The sequence below is a fragment of the Sminthopsis crassicaudata genome, chromosome 5 (assembly GCF_048593235.1).
Source record: "Sminthopsis crassicaudata isolate SCR6 chromosome 5, ASM4859323v1, whole genome shotgun sequence".
Taxonomy (NCBI): Eukaryota; Metazoa; Chordata; class Mammalia; order Dasyuromorphia; family Dasyuridae; genus Sminthopsis; species Sminthopsis crassicaudata.
In genome coordinates this window covers 36,161,928-36,183,944 of record NC_133621.1, presented here as the reverse complement: position 1 = coordinate 36,183,944, position 22,017 = coordinate 36,161,928, and the positions used below count along the sequence as shown (strand labels likewise).

Genomic DNA, 22,017 nt, shown 5'->3' with positions numbered 1-22,017 from the left:
ATAGATTTGCAAAGTAAAGATGCAAAAAAAGTTTTTTTGGAAGGTCTGCCCTGGTGAAATGCTTCAAATTCTTTGGTTCCTACTTTCTAAAATGGCATCTTCTTGGCAATTCTGTCATTTTTCTCCCTTTTTCTTCAGGCTCCTTCCATGCCTCACTGAATAACTTCAGTTTAGGTAGCACTAGTCATGAGTGGGTCCAAACCTGATAGTTCATTAGGGTTGATAGATATAGAAACTCCCCACACCAGTGGATATAGGCAACTTCTCTTTAACTTAGAATCTCTAGAGTCACCGAGAGGCCAGGTGATTTGCCTTCAAGGGCACAGATTGGAAGGTACAAGTAGAATTTATATCTAGCTCTTCCTGAGCCTTCTGTTATATCACAGCAATCAATATAGTTAAAAACATTCAAATTAAAACAAACACTGTGTTTTTAAAAGCAAAAGCTCTCTGTAAAAATATGTTAAGATGGGAAACAAAACAAAGCAAAGCAAAACTAGTTTTGCAGCCAGAAGTCTTAAGGTCATAATCCTGTCTCCATCACTATCTCTGTGACCTTTCTAGTTCACTAGGCCCTTCTTTCTTAATAAACAAAAAGAGAGAGGATGAAGTTAGACTAAACTAAACCTCTTGCATGTCCTGGAACCAAACTCCTCTTCATCTTGAATGATACTCATTACTCATAAAGTTTTAGAGACATTTTCTCAACTCACAATATGGCGTGTTCTTCCTGAAGTTTCTTTGGGCTAGAAGAAGTCACATTAATGCATTTTGGTGCATAATCTGCAGGGGGATATTGGTTGATTGCACCTAATGAAAGAACAGGATATAATTAGTTTTATATGTGCTAATTTTCAATTGCAAATTTCTTTTACAAAATAAATTTGTCTTTTCTTTCATTGGCTTTCACAAAAAAATAAAATTTAAAAAATGTGTTTTCTTTCAAAAGCTACTTTGTGTTGTTGGTTTTTATGACCCCATTTGAGATTTTCTTGGGCAAAGATACTGGAATGTTTGCCATTTTCTTTTTTGCCTCATTTTACAGATAAGGGAACTGAGGCAACCAGAGTTAAATGACTTGCCCAAAGTCACACAGTAGGAAGTGTCTGAGACCAAATTTAAACACATGAATTCCAGGCCTGGAGTTCTACCACTGCAGCAACACCTTGCTGGCCCAACAGCTACTTTACTTAAGTACAATATTAGAATTTCTCCTAATATGGAGCACCATATTCTAGCTCTATAATTTACTACCTGGTGAGTTCCCTGTGGGTAGCAATGTGGTTCAGTGAAAAGAGCACTTAATTTGGAATCAGAAAAAGTAGATTTCAATTCTGCCTCTGCTGTTTTCTCCCTGGGCAAATCCATTTTGCTTTCTGGGTTCAGTCTCTATATCAGGGGTTCTCAAACTATGGCCCACGGGGCCCACTGAGGACATTTATGCAGCCTGCTGGGTTATGGCAAATGGGCTGAGGGGCGGAGACAGAGGGTGAGCTTTTGTTTTTACTATAGTCCGGCTCTCCCAGTCTGAGGGACAGTGAACTGGCCACCTATTTAAAAAGTTTGAGGACCACTGCTCTATATGTAAAATGGAGAATGGGCATGGGGAAAGAGAAAATTAGACTAGATGACCTCTAAGGTTCCTTCTTAATTGAGATTTATGATACCTTTGGGCATTAGTTTCCTCATTTATTGAATGTGGGGATTGCAATATAGTCTTTAAAATTCAAAATCCTATGATCTTCTAAGACTGAATTACCTCATACTGGCAAGAATCCAATGAGCATATTCCTGGGCAACATGTCAAAATTTCAATCCATGCCCAATTATGCAGGATTCATTAATAGGAAATTGTCTAACTTCTTACTATCTTGTTCAGTGGTAAAATCAACATTGTTTTTGTTTTTGTTTGTTTTTTTTTTTTTTTTTAAGGGGGAGCAGACCTTTGATTTTGTAGGTTTAAGGAGCACTGACTGTAGAAACTACTTTTACCAGTAAAGGGCAGCTCCTTAACTTAACTTAGTCTTAGTGAGATGACGTAGAGTGCCCAGGGTCACAATGCCAGGACACCGTCAGAAGCAGAGTCTTGAACCCAGACCTTCCTGACTCCAAATCTGGTTCTATATCAAACATACCAATCTGTATCTTGAAAAAAGATACTTATTAGCTGGATGAGCAAATCACTTAACCCTGTTTGACTCAGGTTCCTTATCTGTAAAATTATCTGGAGGAGAAAATAGCAACACACTTCAGTATCTCTGCCAAGAAAATCCCAAATGGGGTCACAGACAGTCAGGCGTGACTGAAAAATTCTCAGTAACAACAACAAAAATCCTAAAAATTAGTGGAGGAAAAATAGATTTTAATTCAGTTTTTCTTTCATATGTGGGAGGGAATCACAGAGGAGAGAAAAACTTCACTTCTTTCCAGAGTCTTAAGGTAGAGCCAGAAGAAGCTGGGAGGCGGCCTGGAAAATGGGCTTAGATATAGGATGAAAATTGTGGTTAGCCCTCCGGAAAATCTCACCAAGCTGGCTAACAGGCTGGAAATTGCTGAAGAAGGCCATATTTTGGCTTTATTCCAATGTAGCCTAAGTGCCCTTTGGGGACAGATGTGCTTGGGAGGCAAAGCTATTGTCTACTTTCCTTCCTCTGCCCCTCCCCTCTGAACCTTGCAAATACACCCTGGAAAACCCTTCATATTTCTTTGAACCTTCTCCTTTAGATTTAGTAAGTGGAGTGTGAAAAAATGCTGTGGTCCCATGGGAGCTCAGGAGATAATAATGGAATTTTCTTATAATCTCCTTTTAGCACCAAAGATCACAGATTTAGACTTAGAAAGGACCTCATTAAGCCCAAATCTTTGACTTTTCAGATAAGGAAACTGAGAACCAGACTTGGCAAGGTCACACAGGTAGGAAGGAGCAGAGTCAGGATTCAAATCCATGTCCTCTGACACAGCCTTCTTTCCTCAATTACAAAATACAGAGCTTCATAATAATGAATAGTTATTGGAATCTCAACAGGGTCAATCCTAAATAATATAAAAGGAGCAATGAAACAACTTCGTTCCTAAAATTAGCTTTATGGATCCTGGGTCCTGAGAGCAATGGGGCATAGAGAGTCAGGCTAACAGTCTCCTTCCTGGGTTTCTCATTACTTTGTTCCTCCTTGGCCCTAGGACTCAGTAATGATGACTTCCAGGAATCTGAGATTGCTGAGCTGATCCTTTGGCCCTAACATGTCTAACTCAGAGCCATTGAAAAGCAAAAGGAGAGAAATATTTAATGACTTACGTCTGACTGAATGGAGAAACGGTTTGATGAACCTCACGATATAGTCAAAGTCAGGTTTATGAATTCTGCCCAGCTGGACCAAATGATGATCCAGGGGTGGGCTGGCAAGCTCTTCCAGCTCTTTGTCATTGTGCATGGGGCCAAAGGACAACACAAAGATGGCATAGCCTTGGCACCTGGCTCTCAGAGCTTCTTCCTTTAAGGCTTTTTGGTCCAAATAATTGGTCTCTCCAGCAGATATCACAAAGATAACTTTGTTTTTCCTCAGGTTAGGTGCGTCTGAAAAGATATTATCAATCGTCCATTTCAGGGCATGGCCCACAAAAGACTCGCCATTCAGTGGCTGAAGAGCTTCCCACACGTGGCTTTTCATTTGAGGTACATTGTTGTAAGTAACCAAATCAAACTCCATGTGAACTGGACACTCTTCTGTGTTGGGCCTATAGCCCTGAGGGGAGTAACTCAGGAGGGCTACTCTATCCCCTATGGGAGAGATCATCGGGTCTGGGGCAATGTAAAAGTAGTCAAGCACGGAGACCAGAAATTCTTTTATTTCCTGAAACTCAGAACTTCCCACATTCTGGGAAGAGTCAAGGAGGAAAGCCACATCCATAAAAATGTTTTCCAGAGACTGTGTGCTGGACTCCAAAGTGGGGCTGGATTCTTCTTTTTCTCCAAGGCTATCATCTCCTGCAACAGATTTTTTCATGTTATTCATTTTAAGTGGGAGAGAATAAATTCTGAGTTCTTAGAACATCAACAAAGTTCATGACATTAGAATATCATGTTCAAGGGACCTTTAGACAAAAGAGGCAAAGGTTGGGGAAGGACACGGTAAAACAAGGTGCCATTTGTCAAGTACATCAATATGAATCTGAATTATGTACCTTGGCTCCAAAGGCAGTGGGGCACATAAAGGAGTTACCGATATTAGTGGGACACACACATGCCTACATGCACAAACATGTACTCTTGTGTATATGCAGCAAAATGTGGATATATTTTGAACCATGTACTTTTTTCTTCAAATCATGATAAAAATATGGAATTGCCAAAATGAAATTGCCAAAACACAGAATTGCCCCAAAATGATAAAGAACTGCTCTGTCTTTTCATTTCAGAAGACAGAGTATGGAACATTGAATGCAAACTGATATCCAAACTGATAAGTTGGTTAATTTTTTCTGAACTATTTTTTTGCCCTTTTTATTCTTTGTTATAAGGGATGGCTAGATGGAGACAGGAAAGACATTAAGAAATGAATATGATACAAAAACAAGTTACCAACAGACTTAATTTTTTAAAAAATGGATACAAGAATTGATTTTTCAACCAAATCTTTTTGCTACAGGCCACTTACTCCCAAGCCCTATCTTTTCTTGAATATCTACTTATTCATTAATACCTAGATCATATGGTATCATTCTCTGTGACATGGAATTACCACTGAGTACACGCACTTTGTATTACTTGCACACTAAATTACAAAACACTATTACTAAATAACTTCCCCCGAGTTATTTATTAACATGATATTAATATTAATATAGCATTATAGTTTTTATGTCATATCCCCATACTACACTTTAAGCTCCATAAAGAAAGGGCCTGTCACATAAACCCTGTATCTATCCCAATGTCCATACAAACTTAGTAGCCATTTAAGTGTTTAAGAATTGAATTCTTATTTTAAAATGGACTGATTGTGGATTATTGTTAATATATTATTTCATAAAAATAATACAAATGAATTTTTAAGAACATTTTTATAGTTAAATTGACCATTTTTCTGTGTTCAGAAAAACTGAGCTTCAAGGATTAGTCAACATTTTTCTTGACCATTTATAGTCATTCAATCCACAAAGATGTAAAATACCTCCTATGTGACTAGTTTTGTGTCAGATCCATAGGTAACAATAAACAATTCCAGAACCCAGAATCTGAGGAGTTATCCATAGAAGGAAGCTTAGACATTATTTTAGTCCAATTCCCACGGTAAAGAGAGAATGTCAACTCCCAAATGATGATGTGACTTACCTGCTATCAGATAGGTAGATCCTGGCTTCAAATCCATATCCACCATGTCCACGTCGATTGGATTGTTTATTAAATTATATGGTCTTTCTGGATAAATGAGTGAATGAAAAAAAGTATTAGGCACTTGTTATGTACCAGATTCTGGGCTAAATTTTAGAAATGAAAATGGCAGAACGAAACCTTTCTATTTTTTCCCCTTAATTGACAACATCAGAAATCCAAAAATCATAGGATGTAGACAAAGAAGGGATCTTGGTTGGATTAGATGATCATAGTCCAAACTTCTCAATTTAGGAAGAAGGAACACAAGGCCTTGAGAGAAGAAGTAACTTACCTAAAGTCATGAAGGTAGAGTCAGAGTTCATATCCACTTCATCTGGCTCCAAATCATGGCCATTATCTACTCTATTTTCTGCGTGAAAGAATACATGGATTAGTGAAGAAATAGAAAAGCATTTATTAGGCACCTCATGTGTTGGGCACTGCTATAATACAGAGACAAAAGTAAATCATTTTTATTTTCTGTTTTCTTCGCAATAGTTCATATTCCAGGATCATAGGAAAGACCTTGGAAACCATCTTTTCTAAGCTTTTTTTTTTTTTTTTTTTTTTTTTTTTTTTTTAACACATGAGGAAACCAAGGTCCAGGGAGATGAAGTTCATCTAAGGTCACATAGATAGAACTAACCTTTAAAGTGCCATGATTTGAGTTCAAACATATCATTTATTATTCCATATTGCATTCCTGCATAGATGAATGAGTGAAAAAATTTGTTAAAGGCCTATTTTATGTCAGCTATTATGCTAAACATGGAGAATAGAAAGACAAAGATGAATCAGCTCTTGTTTCTTCTTAATAGACAGTGTTCCATATCAATTTATATCAATAAATATTGACTAAATGTTTATTGATTGATTGATTTCCCAATTACATTTGGTCTTCATACGAGCTTCATTTTACACCATGGTTCCAGACAGCAACTTTTGTTAATACCAACACACAAAGTTAGTTAGCCTTGGGGACAGAGGGAAGAGAGAATATAAAATAATAATGAATATACTGATTTTCACTCCTTGCCACAGACAATAATTAACTCTCTTTAGTTGGTAGACCTTCAATAAACAAAAACTCAAATATTATTAAATGCTCATCTCCTAGATCTTACGCGTTATATAGATTTTGTGGCCAGAGTCCTTACTGTTGAGGACCTTAAAATTTACTTACCCAAATGACACTTATCATTAAAAGCCCAAAGTCATGATCAGAAAAGAAAGCCAAGGAAAGAACTGGACTTATTCTAGACTTCCATTTCCTTTTAAGGGGAAAAACTAAGATTCTTTGCCTTTTTCAAGAAATAATATAATATCCCAGGCCTGAGGAAATATTAACATACTATGTTATTTGGCCATTTTATTTGCCCAAGACAAGCTCAGAGCTGTATGATTTCTTGTCTTGGACTCTATATAGAGAGTCCAAACATCAGCAAATAAACCCAATAGTTTAAGAGGACCTTTTATGCAGGCAGGTATGTTTCCAGTTTAAAAATACACTCTACAAGAAGAATGGAACTTCACAAAAGTATTTCCCATTAGGAATGCTGGCAGGAGTACTGGCAGCACACCTGTGAGTTAAGGCAATTCAATGCATTTGCTGGACAGTGCCCCAAGCCAAATTCCCATCCATAATAACCCTGAGCATGAATTCCCTGACCCGCATGGAAGAACTGCCTCAGAAGCCTAGGGACTGGCTTGGAAGATCTGATGAGAGGTCAGCCTAGATTTCCAAGAAAACATTCCCAGAGCTTTGTCTTAGTCTGGCCAGGACTCATGAGTCACCCTGCCAAACTTCCCCTAAAACTGCTGAATTCAGAGAGAAGCGGGGGTGGAGGGAAAGTTGGGGAAGCACATTGAATAAAGGAGAATTGAATTTGGAGCCATTTGGAGGGGGATTTCAGATGCTGAGAAACAGCTGGATTTGCTCTCCAACCTACTGGTGGGAAGTTGCAAGAGTTTGCAAGATTATACAGTGGCCCAAACTTGGAATTCTCCCAGAGACCAAATCCAATTAGATGCAGCAGATTAGGTGTGGTCTAAGTGTATTTGCATATGAGGATCACAGCATCATGTGCCTACACAAACTATCCCAGATTATTCTCAATCTCTTTTCAAGGGAGCCTTTTTTGATTGTTGGTCCCCTAACAGGTTTCCAAAGCTTGAATCCTCTCTTCTTAGGAAGACTTCCATTACATCTGATTTAGGATCCCTAGCAGGGAGTTTTCAACTGGTTTAGGATCACAGAGAGTTTTCAGGTGAAGTGGACATGTCAGCTTTGTATTCAGAGGAAATGAGAATGGGAAGCTTGGCAAAGGACACCTGAAATGTTCAGAAGCTATAAAGGGTAGATGCAGTGAGATGATGCAGTATCTAAAGTGCTGGGCCCAGAAGTCAAAGGACCTGAGTTCAAATATGACCTCATACATTTATTAGCTCTGTGACTCTGGACAAATCATTTAACCCTATTTGCCTCAGTGTCATCTGTAAAATGGCCTGGAGAAGGAAATGGCAAATCACTCTAGCACCTCTGCTAAGAAAACCCCATCATGAATAACCAAACATGATTGAAATGACTTAATAACAACCAAAAGACCTTTATGATCCAGACTAGAAAAGTCCTCAGACATATTTAGCTCACAGAGAAACTTGTCTCATCCTATAGGGAAATAGGAGAGGAAAGGGAAAGGAAAGGGGGAGGCTAATAGAAGGGAGAAGATAAGTATAAGGGGAAAGGGATAAGAAAGAGGGAGAGGCTATAAAAGAGGAGGGCTATTTGAGGGAGGTGGAAGTTAGAAGAAAAGCCTTTAAAGGAAGTATTGGAATTTGAAATTAGGTAGACCTGCTTTACATCCTTTTTCAGAATTGTGTAAGCCTGGGCAAGTCACTTAACTGCAATCCGTCTCAGTTTCTTCATTTATAAAATTAAGAGACTAGACTTAAAGGCCTCCAAGGTCCTTTCCAGCTATAAATTTACAATCCTATGAATACAAATTATATTTTACAGCATTTAGTTAGCAGGCCTGAGAATAGTTTTCTTCTTACAACTTGGCAATTCAAACAACTGTTTCCAATTTTTTCACCTTAAAATCCTGATACTATGTCTTTAAAATTCAGACCATCTACCAAATAAAGGCTCTCAACACCACTTTTGTGGTGTATTACCGTGGCCTCCAAACTGAACTCTCTGCTTCTAGACATATTCCTCCAGTCCCTCCTCCATTTTGCTACCCAAATCATCTTCTGAAGTCATAAATCTGCCCATAGCAGTCCCTTACTCAAAATTTCTAAGTGTTCATCTTTTGCCTATAAGAAAAATACAAGTTCATAATATCAGGATCCCCAAATCTGAGATTTTGAATAAATCTTAGATCTTGGAAAGGTAGGGCATTCAATCCAGCCCAAAATTCCAAAGGAATCCTTACTGTCATCAAATGATCATCCAAATTTTTCTTGATGACTTCCAGTGAAAAGGGAACTATCATTTAGGGTTCTCTATAATCTGACTGCAAAATCCCTTTTCAGGTTGATTTCACATAATCTTCATTCCACATTCTATGTTCCAGCCAAACTGATTACTAGCAAGTCTTCTAGTCAAAAATTCCATCTCCTGCCTCTCTGTCCATATTCTGAGGAGCTCCACAGTACCTGAAAAACACTCCCTGATTATCTCTACTTTTCAGATTCTTTCTCTTCCTCAAAACTCAGTTTAGAGGCCACTACCCTGGGAAGACTTCTGGGTATTCTTGCACCCCCCTCCACTGCATTATCATTCTTCCTTTCCTTAAATATAACTAGGGCACTTTGTTGAATTCTCCTCCCTCCATTCTCCATCACTTTTTTTTTTTACTATATATTATACTTATTGAGAATGTTATCTCCCCTATATCATAGGTTCTTAACCTGAAATCCATGAACTTATTAAAAATACTTTAATACTGATTTGAATATAATTGGTTTCCTATGTAATCCTATGGATTTTATTTTGTCAGTAGCTTTCACCTAATGGAGTTCATGATACAAAAAAAGGATGAGAATCTTCTTCCTAAGAAGAATATAAATTTCTTGAGTGTAAGGAATATCTCATTATATCTATGTATCTCTATTGCCTAAATTGTGCCTTACTTAATGGGGCATGCTTAAAAAGCCAAACTGGATCTGCGATTTCATTAGTATAGGAAACTGAGCCTCTCCCAACAATCTGTTCTACAATTTATATCTGAAAGATATTAAGAAGGATAAGTACCTAATTAGCTTTGAGGGTCACCCAAAGTCACAAATCGAGGATATAGCAGAAGTGGGACAGCACAGAGTAGGATAAACATTTATTGAGTTAAAAATGTGAGCAAAGGTAGTAAAGATTTATAGATTGTACATAGTGTAGGGCGGTTCCTGAGAGTGTATTCTGCAAAATCTTTTTTCTTTTAAAGGTGTAGAAAGATATAGAGGAAACTTTCAAAATATTGAGTGTGGTTTAATATTTTTCAGATTGGCTCACAGTGGTCCAGGACTTCCTCTCTTTGTTGTCTAGCCAGGACCCTATCAAAGCTTCAAGGAGAGATGGACTGAGCATGAAAGGTCAAGTAAGCAAATAAATGTATGAATATATGACACTAAATAAATCCTGAGTCCAATAGAAATGAATCTTAGGTTATCTACACTTCCTTTTCTCTTCTCATTAAAATGGACAAATAAGTTCATGTGACCATAGAGAGTTAGAAAGAACCTTAGAACCCTCATACTCATAAAATCAAACCTAACCCCTTAATTTTACAGAGAAGAAAAATAGCCTGAAAGACATGAAGTGACTTGCTCAGTGTCATACAGGTAATGTCAGAGGCAGGATTTGAACACAGTCTCAAGACTTCCTAACTTCAAATTCAGTGCTTTCTAATCACTCAACTGCCTAGAATTCTCATTTTTTGAAGCAGCAGAATTATTATATTTTAATTCAGCTGGATATTGCTAGTGCTGCTCCTTGGGTGGAAATAAGATTTGTAGAAAGGGGCTGTAATTTCTGGGGACCATTTTGTTCATGGAAACACTAACTTGCTAAATGGCACCCTAGAGCCTTCTAAAAGTAATTTATGTCTTTGGAATTGCAGAACTCTCAGCACCTTAACTGTATTTATTGGATTTTTTTTCTGGCTCCAAAAGCATCTGGCTGAGTTTATAAACACTGTTCTATGAAAAAGAATTAGCAATAATCACATAACTTCATTTCACTGGGGTGAGACCCTCCTTTTACGAGCACAGATGTTGACCTGCTTATGACTTGGTAGATGCTCACTGAAAGTCATGACTGAAAAGCTCCTCCCTGCCAGGGAACCATGTTTCTAGCTTAGCTCAGTTGATTCTCTGATGAAAAGTAGCTAGGATGTTACTGTCAAAGATTGCCCATTTTGGCAGACTGGCTAGAACTTCTGCTTGGTTGGCAAAGCCTTTGGAACCCAGTGTCCCCTCCTCAATAGCAGGAACAACAGAATGGTATATAGTGGGAAGAATTCTGGACTCAGAAGAAATCTGAGTTCAAGTCTTGCCTCCTACTTTTACTAGCTACATGACAATAGGAAAGTTAACTAATTTCCTCAATCCTTAGTTTCCTGATCTCTAAAATGGGAATAACAGCTCCAACTTCAGGAAACTATTGTGTGCAGCAGCAGCAGCATAGGGAAAGCTAATGTTTACTTAGCATCTACACTGTGCACAACAATTATTGTCTCATTTGAGTTTTACAACCATCTTTGGAGATAGGTGCTATTATTATCCCCATTTTACAATTGAGGAAACTGAGTCATACCAAGGTTTAACATCACCATACAAAGGGTCACACCATTGGGAAGCATCTGAGGAAGCATCTTGCCTCCACAACTAGTGCTCTTTTTAATGTGTCACCTAACTGTATTCAAGTTCCTTTTCAATTTTTTTTTAGTTTTATCTAATGACACTTCCCTTTATCTCTTAATTGTCCTTTCTTATCCCTTCTCAGTACACTGCTGTACTTTCCATCCAAACCTCCTGAGGGGTACAAAGTCCATCTGCCCCAGACAGGCTAAGCTGCAAAGCCTTCCATTGCCTTGCTTTGCTGGTGAACCTCATACTACTTTGGCTGTCCAGGTCCCACTGATGATTCCACTGAGTGAAGGAAAGACCAGGAAGGATCACGTCCACCTGGGCTCCTTTCATGATCTCTGAGGGAACTCAGATGATTACCTTGCATTGGACTCTATCCTATAATGCATTAATCATGAGCAGGCTGTGTGACTTCCTTCCAGAGCATCCTCAAACTCATAAATACCCATTCAGCTGATCTGAAGGCTCAGGCATCCATTCTCTTGGGGGCGAGTGATCTCTCCCTCCTGAAGTTGCTTAGGACTTTTTTTTTTTTTTTTGGCATTTATCACATTGCCTTGTATCAGTTTGATGAATGAATAAACGAACAAACAAATGAATGAATGAATGAAAAGCCACTTATTAAATATTTACTATGTGCCAAGCCATGTTCTAAGCGCTGAAGATACAAATACAAAGCAGAAGGTTCCTGCCCTCAAACAGCTTGCATTCTATTAAGGAGAGACAAAACATTCAGGGAGGTGGCAGATGGGAAATGGCATTTTGGTTTAGCAAATTATGAGAGTCAGAGAGTGGAACCACAGAATGTTAATGGAAAGGACACTCAATTTGGAATCAGGGCTAGGATTCAAATCCCAGTCCTGCCACTCACAAGCACACACTCACAAGTGTGTTGAGCAAATCACTTAGCCCGATTGGGCCTCAGTTTCTCCATCTGTAAAATGAGATGCTTGGACTAGATAACCTATAAAGTCCCTTCCAGTCCTATACTTAAGACCTTCTATTTGTTTGTATACATGCCCTATCTTCCTTCAGTCCCTGTCATCTGTATATCCCTGGTATAGTTTGACACTGTCACATGGTAGGCATTTATACATAAATAATATAAATATATTTAATTATACATTAACTTGCTGATATGCAAATTTTTTTAGGCTCAATGGAACCCACTCTTGGATATGGAGACACTGTCACATGCAAAGCTCCAATTCACTCCATTAGGGAAGGTATTTCATGAAACAAAACACAACCCAAAGAGCCAGGGAAATTGCTTTATTAGTCACTGCAGCATAAGACACATGGAACATTTTAGGAGAAAGTATTGTTTTGAATAATTCACATACATTGAACTCAGCTGATATTAGACAGAGTTATAGCCAATAGAACATGAGATGAAGAAAGAACCATGGAAAGATATCCTCTATATTGACTCCCAAGCAAAGGTAAGGCTGACAACTTTGGGAATGATTTAAAATGAAATTATCTGGGGACTTCTGATAGTCACACACATACCCCTCCCTCAACTATGAATCAAATTAATTATCTTGTCATCAACTACTGTTATAAAAGCTCAATTTGCCCGGAAATTCTGTGATTTTCTCATTTTATTTAAGAACTTCATTTTTAAATTAGCAGATTCCATTCTCATTCTTTAAAAAAAAGTCATTCAAACCAATATTGGATAGTTAGGTTATCCAGGATCTGGAAAACCAATAAATTTTCAGTATGAATAGTCACACTTAGAAAATTGGCAAATGCTTCCAATTAGGACCTGATTTGTTGTTTTGTTGGTTGTCTAAATTTAAAAAGTAGTGGAGAAAGTGATAATAATGCAGATTAAACTTAAAAATGTATTAAACATACATTTTTCAAACAGTTTGCTGTTAAATATCTATAGATAGATAGATAGATGATAGATAGATAGATAGATAATGTGGGTACATGTGTATCATAAATTCAGATACTTTGAAAGTTAAGAATCATATTTCTATTTGTCCTGGTGGGTGGAAGACTAACTGGAACACTGTGGGTGTGTAATTAATTGGCCATATGCCCTTGTATCATCCCTGTATCACTTTCTCAACTTTGTTTTCTTCGACTCACAAGGGAATTGGACTAAATGATCTTTAAGGTCACTTCCAGCTCCAGAATTCTTGAGCCTGAATTGAAAAGTATGAATCAACAGAATACAAATAACCATTTATTAAGCTCCTCCTGCTTGCAGAGTACTGTGTGCCTAACAGATTTCTCAAGATGCTTCTCTAGATAGAAATAAGACCAATATTTTCAAAGGACAGAAAATGGCCTTGAATACAAGTCTAGCTTGTTTGGGTGAGAGGGAATGATTTATTTTTAAATTCCTCAGTAAAACTTGCCATAAAAGCAATCTAGCACTATAAATATTGGTGAGGTGAATGAATAAATAAGCTTACTTAATGTGGCTGAATTTAGGTTCTGTGATTTTGAGTTCTAATTCTACTCCATTTTTGAATTTAATGAAGTTGAAAATTTGGATCCCATACACAGTCAATGAGAATCTAAAGTTCCCATAAGGATAGCATTAATCTTCATGTTAAAGGTACCCATATTTTACTATATAACTATAGATAAAAGCTATGGGTGCTAGCTGGCATAATAGATATAGCATTTGATTTAGAAGCGGGAAGGACTGTGTTCAAATGCCAGTTTAAATACTTATTTGTAGGGGCAGCTAAATAGTCCAGTGGATAGAGCACTGACCCTGGGGTCAGGAAATCCTGAGTTCAAATGTGCCTCAGACACTAAGCAAGTCACTTAACTCCAATTGCCTCACCACAAAAAACAAAAACAAAAACTCAAAACATAACACTGATTAGTGAATGTGGAAAAGCCTATTAACATCAGTTATCCTCAGTTGCCCTGTTGTAAAATGGAGATAATAATTAGCATCCACTTCATAAAAATAACGGGCTGTTTTATAGGGCACGTTTTCTTGTGTACATACACTCACGTGTCTAATGCAAGAGATCACCAGGCACTTTGGACATAGTAGAAACTCCATATTTGTTAAAGGAATGTTAGAGCTCTTAGATCAAGAGAAGAATACCTGAATTCAACTAAATTGACATAGAACAACTCTAATTCCTCTTCATTCAACCACCCATTTATTTCTTTCCATACCAAAGATTTGGACACAATTTAGGGAGTCAATATTACATGCACAGGGAGGAGATGGGGATGAAGATGAGCTGGAGGAATAGCAGAGATATTAGATATTAGGGAGAGGTTTTAGACAGGAAGATGGTTAATAGATGTATATATGTATTAAGGGCCATGTTCACAAGATTCTAGGAACGTGCAAGTTGAATAAATTCCTTGTTTTAATCCAGAGTTTCCATTGGAGAATGAGTTCGTCATTGTTCACAATGATTACCTCATGAATTGTAACAGCAATCCAAAGGTTATGGAAGTACTTGGATCAGTTACCAAGAGTCTATTACTTATGCAATACATCTGGGACTTATTAAACTCAGGATCTCAGAGGATGAACAAAAATACTTGACTCAGAATTTTTTCTCCAGAAGAAAGCCATGTTACGTAGAAAAATAACATAAATAATCTTTGGCATCTAGCCCTGCTTTAGAGAAAGAAAATTATAACACTATATTCCTAGAAAACAGGCCCAGTCAGAAATCCAACTCTTGGTTTGGGTTGGTTTGCTTTAAATGGTGAAAAAAAAGTTTCACTCCTCAGATTGAGCCTCTTATTATGTCCTCTCTAAGACCACCTGCCATGATTTCCACCAAAGTCTTTCCTCTTTCATCACATTGGAGAGGGATAACTGATCAATTACATTTTTTCTCACTAGAGCCATGCACAATTATTTCTTCAGCCCAACTGGATCTGATTCTGGCTAAGATAATCATTGTGACTCCAAGTCATCTGAAAAACCAAATGGAAAATCCTTTTTTTAACTAATGAAGAATGGTAATTAAAGATAGCTTCAAAGACAAGTTTTTAATCTGATCACATCCATCTCCTGAAACAGTTCACAATTTGTATTAATAGAACAGAGAATACATCACTTACAAAACAATCAATTATGGCTTTGCTATTTTTACACCATCCCAAACTCCATCTAATCTTTTTCAGTAGTTCCAATAAGCACTTTAGAATTTGTTAATAATAAATCCTGAAAAGTCCTTGAGGTCAGGGATTTTTTTTTTGCCTTGATGTTGCAACAGTTCTCCCACTCCTTGGCAAATAGAAGATAATTTCTTTTGCTGATTGATTGAGGTAGTTATGGGCTACCTATTGATGGAATGCCAAACATGAAGTCAGACAGACTTGAGTTCTAATGTTGCCTCAGACACTTACTAGCTTATTGACACTGATTCTCTTAATCTCTGAAACTCTTAACCTCTTTGTCTCAATTTCTTTCCCTATAAAAAGGAGGATAATAATAATTCCTATTTCCCAGAATGGTTGTGAAGCTCAAGAAAGAATATATACATGTCTCTGTGTGTGTGTATAGATATACACAAATACAAGTATATCTATCTAGATTTATGTGTGTATATATGTTAGTTATTATTATTATTATTATAATTGATTAATTATAATGTGCATGTATATATATGTTAGCTATTACCATTATAATTGATTAATTATATAAGAATTAAATTTATAATTATATATTATAAAATAGATGTATTCAAAGTAGACACACAAAAATGCATCACTGGAAACCTTTGACTGAAAAGCCAAAGAAGCTAGTCTACTTAGCAGTGAATATTAGAATGAAAAATGTAATAACTTAAAGACTTTGTTGCCATAGCGCCAAAGCCCTCTATACATCGACAGATTCAGTCATTATTAATGAGAGAACTTGCATTAGGGACGATTGGTGCAGTTTTTTCATTCTGAATTTCTTTTGCTGGCTTAGAGTTTAAATGCATTAATTTTCAGTAAGGGAGTACCCTACAGGTGTAGAGTCTTAGAATGTTGCCCTGAACTTAGAGAAAGGGGAAGTGAATTGTTCCATGCAGCTAGTGTTTCTCAGAGATTGGAACTTAGAACGTTCCTCATTCCAAGTCCCATATTTTAGCCATTATTCTAAGTGGTTACCAAGAACCATGCTATGTTGTGATCCACATTCAGTTCAAGAACTATGTTTAAAGAATCATTTTTTAAAAAGAAGGTATAGAAAAGCAAAAAAAAAAAAAAGTCTGCCAATGGGAATATGAATGATAAGCATTAAGTTGGGGGGAGGGGGAAATTATATCAAGAGAAAATATCAAGTATGAATATGGAAGAAAATCTAAGTCTTCCTTATTTTATCCTATATATCATCTTCTATTAGGGTATGTACCCATGAATTTTTATTTTTTTTAAAGTGAACATTTATTGAATGCTTAATCATTAAGGACATTATTTTTAACTTATCAGTCCTATAATTTAATTAAACTAAAATTTGAACATTTAAAAACTAAACTTCAATTTTCTTAGAAATTTAAAAAACAAACACCAAAATGCTAAAAAATCTTCACGACATTAGGATAATCTTGAACATATCCTATATTCTTTGGGGTCCTTATGCTTTTTATATACATCATCTGTATGAAATGATAAGTAAAATGCTTGTAATGTGGCCAAACAAGTGATTTGGAAGAATTTTGTGGATTTTCTGAGAGTGTTTCCCAAAACTTTGTGTGGAGGGTTTAGATTTTTGTGACATAAAGATTAAAAGATTTTATTTTCATAGAAAAAAGTTGTCATTAATTAAATTGATTTTTTGATCTTTCATCATCAAACACATTCATTGAATACATTGAGAGGGATAATGAGTAATGGTAAAGGGAGTTGGGAAAACATCTCTTGGGGTATGCTTTATGGCTCAGTGTCCCAGTGTATCCAGAGAAAGAATCCTTTCATTTCTTATAGATTTCACCCAAATTCAAGAGCACCATTAACTTTGAGAGGCTTCCTTGACCTCTTCTCTTCTCTAGTTTGTTTTTTATTCTCTTCTCTCAGCACACTTAGTCTGTCTAGCTAATGATTTCTAATAAAAGCTAGTGTTGTTTTTGTTGTTGTGATCACTAGGGTGGGAAGCTAGCTGAGAAGTTAGTACACCTCTCACACTAAAAGATCCAGGTGATTCAGAAATTCCTAGAGTGTAGAAACATTGAAGAACACTGTGTTTGTTACAAGACTGAACACAGAACTGTAAAACATCAGAGTTAGAAGGAAGCTTAGAAATCAATCTCATCATTGCAAGTAAAGAAATTGGTGTTCTAAGCATTTTTTAGAAAATGGATATGTTCTAGTTCCAATGATCTTTTGCTGGAGAGAGCCAACAGCACCCAGAGAGAGGATTGTGGGAACTGAGTGTTGATCACAACATAACATTTTTACTTTTTGTTGCTGTTTGCTTGCATTTTGTTTTCTTTCTTATTTTTTTCTTTTTGATCTGATTTTTCTTATACAACATAATTGTGGAAATATGTATAGAACTGCATATGTTTAACATATATTGGATTACTTGCCATCTAGGGGAGGAGATGGGGAGAGGGAGGGAAAAATTTTGGAACACAAGCTTTTGCTAGAGCAAATGTTGAAAACCATCTATACATATGTCTTGAAAATAAAAAAGCTTTACAAAAAAAGAAAAGAAAATGGATCTGTTCCACTATCAACTAAAACCTATACTTTCTTGATACTGGAAATCTGGGTATAAGAGATAAAAAAATTTTGACACTTGTTTAACATTTTTAGAAAGTTCCAGATGAACATTTCACTTTCTTACCTGAAGTAAGAGTTGTTACTTTTCCGGTCTCCACTGTTTTAGGGTATTTCGCTAATAATTCTTCTGGAATTAACATTTGGTCGGGAAGATAAAGTACTTCGTCACTTTGATTGTTTTCCAGTAAAACTGGAGAATGGTCCTGCTTCTGTGCCTCTTCATTTAACAAAAAATTTTCACCAGAGGATATATCGTAATTGTCAGAAGTAAAACTAGTATAAGAAAATGGGAAAGATATTAGGCAAATGTAGGCAATATTCATGAGCTTGGGGAAAACAACATGACAAGTTTTATGATGATCCACAGTTATTAATTATTTCAAGGAAGGCAATTTGGGTAAGCTTTTTATAAATTAATATTAACTTGTTCATCCATATGGTGAGAGCACTATTAATAAACTCTGGACAACTTAATTCTAGTAATGGTTGGCAAGCAGAGGCTATGAGCATATATCTGAGAGCTTTATCAGTCTCTTTACCCAAGCTGAGACTACCTATAGTAAGAAAATTAAACAAAGAAGAAATAGAACACTTATGTGGATTAGTTTTTAGGCTGGTCCATTCTACTTATACAGAACTAATTATTTGAAGATTGTGAAATAGAGAGGTATTGAGACACCACTTAAACTCTCAGCTGTCTGGACAATTCTCTGAGACTATAAATTCTGAAGAGATGCCAATCTGTTTTGATAGGCGAGATTCTTCATCTGGGAGTTCCCTTTACCAGTGAAATCATGGGTCAAGTGCTTTCTCTCTTACCTATATGGAATTATGGAATAAATTATGGAATAAAAAACAAGCTCAAATATGACTTTGGGCAACTAAGTGGCACAGGGGATATAGCACTGGGTTTGGAATCAGGAAGATTCAACTTCATGAGTTCAAATCTGGCCTCAGGTATTTATTAGTTGGGTGAATCTGGGTGAGTAATTTAACCCTACTTGTCTCTGTTCTTCATTTATAAAAAGAGCTGGAGAAGGAAATAACAAATGATTCCAGCACCTTTGCCAAGAAAACCCAGAATGGGCTCATGAAGGGTTGGACATGACTGAAATGACTCAATAGCAACAAAATAGAATTTTAAAATGTGAGTGCCAAAGAAATTTGGTTCGAGTATTTGGGTAAAATCCTATGTTTACTGAATTGTGCTGGTTCTCTGATTGATGCTATAGACAAAATATGGTATATGGACTCAAATTTTCCAAAACAAAACTGTACAAATGTCAGGTTGATATTCGGCACCAAGATTATGTTTTTCTTCAGAGGCTGTTTATTGCTGGACAGTTCCCTGATGAAGCACAATCTCCCTCTCTCATAGATAAAACTGAGAGGGGCAAGGTCTTGGGGCCTCCTGAAAGACTGGAATAGTCTTCCGGGCCAATATAAATATTCAAGGTTTTCCCAATCCTGATGAAGGTGCATGCTGATCTTGTACACGTATCAAAATATCCCTTATATCAGCCCTCTCCCAACTCTGCTAAGCACAGGCTTTGGAAATTAGAATGGCCCTCTCTTATTACATGGAAGTAAATGGAAAGAATGGATAGGGAGACAAAATAATATAGCTCAAAATAAGCCCCTTCAAATTCTAAGACCAAAGACATAACGAAAATGTAGCTTTTGTTATAGAAAATGATATGTAACTTCACCTAAGGATGATATTATATTAATATCTATTTGTTACTCTTTATAATATAATAATCAATAACATTTTACATACATGTCCATCTACAATCAATATACTCGCTCCCCCCAAAAAACAGAGTTTCCCAACTTACATATTATTCCCGCCAAGAAAAAATGGTGGTTCTGACAAGATAAGTCTACATTGTCTCTCCATTGTTGTAGGGGGATATTTATTGAATCCTCCTATTAAAAGAGTGAAAAAAAAAATGGTTAGATTGGACCTTTAAACTTGAAGGGGATTTTATAAGGCTGAATTATGTTCTTTCCAGCTGTACTCTTTGAAGAATAAGGGCATCTGAGATAAGGTATTTGTGCATCACTTGTAGAAGTATGTGGAACAATGTTTATTTAAGGTCTTTGATTTATGCTACTTAATACATATTTTTTTTATTTCATTGGAAAATGGGCCATGGCAACAGTTTCAGCTTCATAGCCTAATTCATATGAAACATGTTGCCTTGAATATCATTCCATGAGACGGCAGACCAAGATATGGCTACAGTTTGGTAATTGTTCTTTTGCTAGAGATGACACTTTCTATAATTAGTTAATACAGCTTCTACTATAAGAAGGTATTCTGTCAGTGAAACATTAAATCTTCTATTGAAACTTAATCAGAATGCTGTGTGAAATGAATAGAACCAGAAGATCGCTGTACACTTCAATGCCGTATGAGGATGTATTCTGATGGAAGTGGAAATCTTCAACATAAAGAAGATCCAACTCACTTCCAGTTGATCAATGATGGACAGAAACAACTACACCCAGAGAAGGAACACTGGGAAGTGAATGTAAATTGTTAGCACTAGTGTCTATCTACCCAGGTTACTTATACCTTCGGAATCCAATACTTAATGTGCAACAAGAAAATGGTATTTACACACATATATTGTATCTAGGTTATATTGTAACACATGTAAAATGTATGGGATTGCCTGTCACCTAGGGGAGGGAGTAGAGGGAGGGAAGGGGATAATTTGGAAAAATGAATACAAGGTATAATGTTATAAAAAATTACTCATGCATATATACTGTCAAAAAAATTTATAAATAAAATTTAAAAAAAAAGAAACTTAATCAGAATATCTCCATGATCCTACAATTAATATCTCTAAGGGAAACTAGTTACTCTATGGATTCTTCTTGTAATATGGAGTCAGATGAGAGGTGGTGAATATTGAATGTTACAAGGCAGTATAAATGTTGTGTTCATATAAAGGAAAGCAATATTGGCTGCATCCTTGAATGTTAGAGTTGCTTTAAAAGAAAAGCTCCAGGCTTTGGGTTTGAACTAGAGGCCTCAGGGAAACTTCAAGAGTAATGATTTCAACCTAGTCTGGGCTGAAGGACAAGTTCAATTTTTTGATTAAGTAGGGCAATGTGTGTTTCATGGGAAGGCTCTCAAATTATGTCATGGCCTCTCTCTTCCAATTATTTAGAAGTGCTGGAAAAGAATTGTACACAGAAATTATAATTCAAATCCTTATTTTAAATTAGTTTCTGAAGAAGTGATAGAGGCTAGGTGTTTCTGGTAATCTTGATTTTGGGAGCCAAAATTTGAAAAAAAGAGTAGCTTATCAACATGTACTCCTTTAGTAGGAATATGTAGTCAATGGACTATTAGTACACACACAAACACACACACACACACACACACACACTCACACAGAGGAACATTTTAGCTCTTCAAGTATCCTGTGAACTCTAATTGTTCTCCCTAGAATAAAATATAAGATTCTCTGTCTTTTAATGCCCTTTATAATTATTCCCTTTTCAGTATTCTTATATTTTGCTTCCCTCTATATACTTTGTGATCCTTTGACATTGGTCTCCTTGCTGGTTCTCCTATAGGAGACTTCATCTCTTGACTGGCTGTCTCCCATGCCTGGAACTCTCTCCTTCTTCATTTCTGTCTCCTGACTTCCCAAGCTTCCTTCAAGGCTCAGCTAAAATCCCACTTTCTCAAAAAGCCTTTCCTGGCCCCTTTTCCTTCTGAGATTATCCCTAATATAGTCTGTATATCTCATCTTTGTATATAGTAGTCTGCATATTGCCTTGCCCATTAGACTAAGCTTCTGGAGAATAGGAACTATTTTTGCCTTTCTTTGTCTCCCTAAAGCTTAACAAAGTGACAGATACTTAGTGGGTGCTTAATAAATGCTTATTGACATGATTGACTTGACTTGTGTGGTGAGCTCTTGGATTAGATTATAAATAGGAGACTTTGCCCTCCCAAACCTCTTCTCTCTCTATTGTTATTTTGTGGTCAGCACTTTTCAGTGATTTATAGAACTCTCAGCCAGAAAGCTTCTACC

The 22,017-nt window shown here is 36.6% G+C and overlaps 1 protein-coding gene across 1 annotated transcript in view; it reads right to left on the bottom strand.

Moving 5' to 3' along the window:
• Window positions 1-22,017, bottom strand: part of COL6A5 (collagen type VI alpha 5 chain) — a 101,730-nt gene that overhangs the window by 3,682 nt on the left and 76,031 nt on the right. Inside the window, exons 36-41 of the mRNA XM_074270836.1 lie at window positions 19,795-19,885; window positions 18,021-18,229; window positions 5,667-5,744; window positions 5,333-5,419; window positions 3,296-3,985; window positions 714-810 (exon numbers count right to left, since the gene is read on the bottom strand). Of these exons, the coding sequence (XP_074126937.1) occupies window positions 714-810; window positions 3,296-3,985; window positions 5,333-5,419; window positions 5,667-5,744; window positions 18,021-18,229; window positions 19,795-19,885 (1,252 nt within the window). The remainder of the gene's footprint in view (window positions 1-713; window positions 811-3,295; window positions 3,986-5,332; window positions 5,420-5,666; window positions 5,745-18,020; window positions 18,230-19,794; window positions 19,886-22,017) is intronic.